Source organism: Lactuca saligna, chromosome 2 (genome assembly GCF_052625555.1).
Source record: "Lactuca saligna cultivar CGN05327 chromosome 2, ASM5262555v1, whole genome shotgun sequence".
Classification (NCBI taxonomy): domain Eukaryota; kingdom Viridiplantae; phylum Streptophyta; class Magnoliopsida; order Asterales; family Asteraceae; genus Lactuca; species Lactuca saligna.
This window is the reverse complement of record NC_136418.1, coordinates 74,919,517-74,926,663: the sequence shown is the minus strand read 5'-3', so window position 1 is coordinate 74,926,663 and position 7,147 is coordinate 74,919,517. Positions and strand designations below refer to the sequence as shown.

At 37.9% G+C, this 7,147-nt stretch overlaps 1 protein-coding gene across 1 annotated transcript; it reads right to left on the bottom strand.

Annotated features, from left to right (window-relative positions):
* Nucleotides 1-3,347: 3,347 nt before the first annotated feature.
* PGR3 (proton gradient regulation 3) lies at nt 3,348-7,043 on the bottom strand. Its single transcript, XM_078979552.1, has one exon. It carries the CDS (start codon nt 6,829-6,831, stop codon nt 3,484-3,486), a length of 3,348 nt encoding a protein of 1,115 aa, XP_078835678.1. The 5' UTR covers nt 6,832-7,043; the 3' UTR covers nt 3,348-3,483.
* Nucleotides 7,044-7,147: the final 104 nt, after the last annotated feature.

Sequence of the window (7,147 nt, the reverse complement as noted above, 5' to 3'; positions counted from 1 at the left end):
CTTGTGCGTAGTAGGGAACATACGGGCGATTAGGATAGTTTCGGGCAATGTGACCAGGTGTTCCACAGTGAAAACAAGTCTTTTTCTTCACTGGGAAATTTTTTCTTCCTGCCCCCGGTGGCGTATCTTTGCCTTGTCTCTTGTTGTTCCCACATGCACACTTGCCACAAGAACTCTGTTGCGTTGGAATTGGTGGCCTATATTTCTCAATGTCAGGTTGATCAGAAGCAGTTGAGTTCGAAGCAACAAATTCAGAGTTCAAGGAGATATTGGTTTGTTCAATGGTGCTCTTCTTGTTCTCATCTTCTGCTACTTTACCTGCACATGAAGTAGCAACATTAGAATCTTCAACCTGAATAAATCCTCCTGACACAAATCCAGCTGGTTTGCCATATCGAAGATGTGCCTCCCTATCAATTCCGTCCTGTGTCACAGGGATGGATGTATAGTTATGATTATAAGGAGGAGGAACACTATCATACCCTAGACCCTTGTTTTGATTTTCTTTGAATTTTAATTGGGTTTCATATAAGGTCTCGACTGTCTGACTTGATGCAGTATAATTTTTGAAACTAACGTCTGTTTTTTCATACTTAATTTTCAATGCGTCAAGTTCTTCAGTTACGGCAGCAAGTTGTCTCTTAGTATAGTTATAAAGTTCACACTTTTCACTGTATTTGGATTGAATTCTTCTAAAGTCTTTGGTTTTTGCTTCTAATTCAGCCTTCAGGGGTTTTTGTCCTTTCCTGAGTTGATATCCTTTATATCTCAGGTCCTCAACTTCCCTTTTTAATAAATCAATTTGTTCCCGAAGAAATTTAATCGTATCTTCACATGATTGAGGACATGACACTTCACATGAATGAAAACACGACACTTCATTGACCGGAAGGTTTGCAGAACTCATTGTTTTTCTACAATTCAAAGCGTTAAGTTCTTCAATTATATCAGCCAAACTAAGACAATTTAAATCTTTTGTCTTCTTGATGTCAGCCACGTCCATATCCCACGATTTCGGAAGTGAATTCAATAGCTTTTTGTTTATCTCAGATTTGGACAAGAAGATCCCAGCTATATTCATCTCAGTAGTGAGTGTAGTAAATCGTTGCAACTGAGCTTCCAAGGTTTCTCTAGGGATATAATCGAACATGTTGAAATTTTGCCTTAACTGATCCTGACGACTCTTTTTTTTTTTTTTAATTAAAGTGTTTTTAACAATTCCAAAAGAGTTTACGGTTGGTATGACAAGACAAGAGTTTGCGGCCATAAACGGAGTTTACGGTGAGTGTTTGCTGTTTTGGAGTTTACGGTGAGTGTTTGCTGTTTTGATGTTTACGGTCTAATCAATTTACGGTTATGGTGTTTTAACTGATTACGGTTTCTCGAATGGAGTTTACGGTCAACAGTAAATTTTGTGGACGTCCAAAATCTCGATCAGATGTGTTTGATACCAGTTTACTGCTCTGATACCAATTGTTAGGTCCAAATTCAGATCTAAAACTAGTAATCAAACAAACATATGATTAAAATAACACAATAAGATGAACCAAAAGAGCTTGCACACGATTGAATATCAAAATCGTCAGGTACAACTCAATAGAGACCGTAAACAGAGTGACAACCAACCCCCAAAAGACTAACACAGCCACTATTTATACTAAACTGGACCGCAAACAGGGTTTACGGCCGTAAACACCTCCCTGGCCGTAAACTTGACCGTAAACTCATAAACATTACATAAAAATACAATCAACTAGAAAAGCAAAGTATAAACCATATTTTTGACCCAACAATATGGGTGATGAAGCTTTAAGTTACTCAAAAGGTACCAAGATACTACAAAGTATCTTGATAATTTGATATGAAAACAAATTAACAATCAAGAAAACAACAAAATAAGTATATGACATTCAAACAACATTAAGTAAATAAAAATAAGTGCAAGAACATAGAGAATGACGAGGAAAGCCCTTAATATTTTTGGGTCTTGGGCATAAAACCTCAGAAGGTGAATCACCTTGCTTAGAACTTGTATTAAATCGAAATAAAATTACAGGTGCTAGCTGATCTTAGAAATAATGTGAATGTGCTCAAGTGTTGAAAGAATTAGAGAAGAAATAGTGGAAGTGTTTGCATGTGCATCCATCAACTAGTCTTTTTATATATAACAAGAATAACTATAATTCTGATATTCTTGGGTTTCTCCTTGGTCTTTGTTTGACCTGGATTTCTCAATAGTCTTCAATGGCAAACCAAGATATCGATTAAATATCACAAGAAAAACAATGGCAAACCAAGATATCGATTAAATCCATGATCTTGGGTTTGTCAATGATGTTAGTACAAGTTCAAGATATAAAAATAGTTGGTCAAAATTTCTACCCACATCACCATGGGATGAAGACTGACTCCTCCTCTAAGGTTTTGTCATTTTAGAATTTTTTAGAATAATATTACCAATAATTTTTTTTTTTTGAGCTAAAAAGATTTTGTCACTTAAATATATGTACATAACATTTGGGAAATAAATGAGTGTAGAACACTCTTTTTTCTTGCAAATGTCTAGATCCCCTAAGGGGTACATGCTTTTGTCATTCTTGCTTATTTTATTAAGCATACGATGCTTTAGAAAAATGCCTTTTTATAATCATTATGCATATCCATGAGGCATTAAGGATTAATACTAAACTATAAAATTCTAGAAATTTTGAGAAGAGGTATTGGTCACGAATTGTTGAAGAAAGGTTGGGGAATTGGTCTTGAAGAGCTGTCGCTTCGGTACTCCCAATATGTTTTGTTTTTCTCTTTCAGATTCCAATCCTAGTTTAGTTTACCTTTGCAACATACTAGTAATTTGTATGCACTTAAACCATTTGATGAAATGCTTCAGCGAACTCTTATTTTGTATTTCAAAAATGAAATTTATCATATTAAAAAGAGTATATAGTTGCATTAGGTTTATATATGATTTGAGGCATGGAAACAAAGCATAATGCAGTACGCATGAGGCCATCGTTTCAACCAATTGAAACAACAATCTGTCAACAAGAGTGCAATCAACGAGGCTTTCTTGTATCATATCCCCAACGAACTTAGAGCACAAAAAAATTGGCAACCCATGTGAGAAAGGTGTTGAAGATTAATCATTAGAAAATATAGTGGTAAAAGAAGTCCACTTATTTTTTGTGGTTTTGCAACGATTGTATAAAAAGTTGTATAATGATTATATATAAAACAAAAATTATATATATTGTTCTGTTTCGGTGGGTATTTTTGTCATTAACTATTTTCATTCCACTCATTTGCCTTTTCCCACACACCAAACAACATGAATTAATAATGACTCATTTCAATCCAGCTACATTCATTTTTTTTCCATTCCTTCCAACCAAACAGATACATGTAACAATATATATCGAATTTTGAGCCTAAAACTTACAATTATATGATATTCAAATATGAAACTGTGTATCTTTGGTGAATTCAAGACTGATTAGGAAGCTGAGCAAATGTCCCTGTGTTGGGGCTACAACCCCCAACCATCATCTTCTCATAAATGGCATATGCACGGCCGGGATTTCCGGAGACACTATACCCTCGAATCAAAGCATTATAAGTAAACACATTCGGCTCCAAACCCATAACCTGAAGCTCCTTATACATCCTTCCCACTTCCTCTATCCTTCCAACAATTCCAAGGTTAAGAATCAACACATTATAAGTATACAAGTTCGGGGACACCCCGCGGGCCCGCATCTCATCAAAAAGACCCAACCCATCATCAATTCTGCGGGCCATTCCAAGCCCATTGATCATCAAATTGTACGAAATCACATCCGGGTCAAGACCCGTTTCCTTCATTCGGTTGAAATACCCAAACGCCTCCTCCACCCGCCCAACTAGACACAAACAGTCCACAAGAATGGTGTACGACTTTAAATCGGGTCGTATTCCTTCTTTCACCATTTTATCGAATAACTCACAAGCGGAATCCACCATTCCGGCCTTCCCGAATCCATTCATTAAGATGTTGTAAATCGCAGAGTTGGGTTTGCATCCGTATTCCACCATTTCGTCAAAGAAATCTTTGGATTCTTGGAATTTCCCCTGTTTTAAAAGACCATCGATTAGAGGACCACAAGTGCAAGGAGTAGGCGAAAACCCCCCGCTTATGAGATCATAATACAAATCCATTGCCTTTTTTAAGCTGTTTGACTTCACGAGACCCGTAATTAGAATATTATGAGTGATCGTGTTAGGCTTACACCCCCGGCATATCATCTCGTTATACAAATCGAACAGCTCGTTTGCTCTCCCGGACTTTGAAAGCTCGGCCAACAGTAAATTATACGCGAAGACATCCGGAACACATCCGGAATCCTTCATTCCGTTGAACAAATCACGGCCCTTTTCGTAAAGATTGTCATCGATAAGACCGTCGATCATCGGAAAGTATGATTCCAGTGTTGGTTGAATCCCGTAATCTTTCGTGAGCTTCACAAACAGTTCATAAGCTTCAAGGGTTTTCTTCTGTTTACAGAGAGTTTTGATAACAGGAATCATTACCGAATCATTGACGCAAGTTCCGTTAGATATCAATCTTTCCACAAAACGGACGGAATCACCAATTCCAGCCTCATTCGTGATTCCCTCGATGAGATCTTTCCAGAAAACCCTCTCAGGTCTATTCCCGACACGATGAATAAACTCATTGACGATTTTTAAACCGGAATCCATCTTTCCCGACTTCACGATGCTCGGGAGGATCGTGCATAGAGTTACACAGTCGGGATTGAGGGTTTTCTTCATTTGATGGAAGAAATATATCGCATCAAGAACACGGTGTTCTTTAATTAATCCGTAAATTATTGTATTATAAGTAAAAACATCAGGCCGACAATTCCCATGACTCATTTCAAACAAAAACTTGATTGCCAAATCAACCTCATCGTTCTTGATCACACAATCAAGAAGTGTATTGAAAGTAATCGTGTTTGGAGCCAAAAAATTCATCTCCTTCATGCTTTCAAACAACTCAATAGCTTCAACAACTTTACCTTCTTTCCTCAATCCTGACAACAAAGTGTTGTAAGTCACAACAGTGGGTGAAAGATTCATCTCTTTCATTCTTTTAAACAAATCCCAAGCTTCATCCGGCCTCCCAGACTTATAAAGATTATCAATCAGAGAATTAATGACAATGACATCGGGATCACATCCCGATTCCATCATCTCGTAAAGCAACCGAATCGCTTCATCGATCTTCCCGGCTCTACTAAAACACTTCATCATCATATTATAAGTGACAGAATCTGGTGCAAGACCACTCTTTTTAAGCTCATAAAACATCTTTTTAGCCTCCCCAATCCTCCCAGCCTCTGCAAGACTGTATAAAGATGCATTACAAGCAACAAGATTTGGAACAACCCCTCGAATCTTCATCTTCTCAAAAGTTTCAAGAGCTTTATCGGGTTCTCCAGATTTCCCGTAATAATCGATAAAAAGTATGTACGTGTAAGCAGTAGGATCAACACCTAAAGAAACAAGGCTAGAAAACAACCCTAATGCTTCATCTAATCTGTCATCTCTCAAAAGCCCACGAATTAGGGTGTTGTATGTTTGCAGATTTGGTGAAATCCCTTTACTTTTCATGAGGTTTAATGTCGCAAATGCTTCATTAATCTTTCCGACTTTGCATAATGCATCGATGTAAATCGTGAAAGTGACAACATCTGCTAAATAACCATCGGATTCCATCTCGATCCAGAATGACTGAACGGAATCCAAGTCGCCAGAATCACCGAATTTATCTAACAAAGTGATGTAAGTTACACGATCAGGTTTATGACTACTGGATTTCATCTTTTGAAACATTTCTTTAGCCCAATTGAGTCTTCCAGCGTTGCAAAGAGCATCAATTAGAACAGTGTAAGTGACAACATCGGGCCCACAACCTTCCATATCCATTCTTTTGAAAACTTCAAAAGCTTGATCGATCTTTCCTGCTCTACCCAGCACCCGGATGCATATGGTGAAAGTGTAAACGTTTGGTTTGAGACCTAACGCTTCCATGTCTTTTAATAACCCCATAACTTTTCCGGTGTCCCTTCGTTTACCCAATGCCACCATTAGTGCAGAGTAAGTCTTGAGACTTGGTTTAATCTCTTCGGATAACATTCTTTTGTAAACCTCGAAAGCCTCTTTACAGAATCCAGATTTTAAAAGCAAATCAATCAGGCCGTTATACGAATACGCATTCAAAACAAACCCAGATTTGCTCATTTGGAAAAGTGCAAATGGAGCTTGTCGTATCCCACCTTTAATTCCGAGCGCTTTAAAGATAATCATGTAAGTACCTAAATTCCTGTAAATGATCTGTTTCTGCATCACATCGAACACAACAGCCATATCCCCGATTCTCCTATTCACCCTCAGCAATTCAAGCATATAGTTACAGGAATCCGTGTTATGAACAAGATTAGGAAGCTCGGAAGCTGATTTAAAGAAAGAGAGAGCTTCATTTGGGTCTGAAAATGACTTAAGAACCCTAGTAATTTCCTCATCAGACATCTTGCTGTCCCTAATTTCCACCAAATTGTCAGCATCCAATGAACTTCTAATCACACACCCACAAATACCCACAAACTTTCTCCTGTGCTTCTTCCACTCTACCATCGACCCTGATGAGGCACTCGAATTCTTTGAAAATGTGAAGCATTTCGAGTGCTTTAGCGATAAAGTATAACTTGTTGAAGTATCACTAGCGGTATGGGTAGTGTAGTGGGGATTTATACAGTAAATTGTGGAGGAGCAAAGTGTAATGACAGCCATGTAAGAGAAAGCTGAGCAGAATTGTAAAGTCCGAAAGAGAAGAGTCGGAAGGTAGGAGACTTACCGGTGGAAGAGGGATAACAATCGATTGGCGGGGTTCTAAGGGAGGAAGATATTTCTGTGTTTCCCCACTTAAAATCCTTATCTCCTGGGTGAGTATTACAACTGCCATTTGTAATTTTGTGGTTTGGGTTAGGGCAAATCCTTTGTTCATGCTTCATAGGCTCTCGTAGCAGGGTTAATATATGTTCGAAAAAATGTTTAAAACCGAATAACCAATCCAGTTAATCAAAGACCAGGTACGGTTAATTATGTT

Coding starts and splice junctions, on each gene's coding strand:
- PGR3 (XM_078979552.1), bottom strand. CDS start 6,831: ATGGCTGTCATTACACTTTGCTCCTCCACAATTTACTGTATAAATCCC.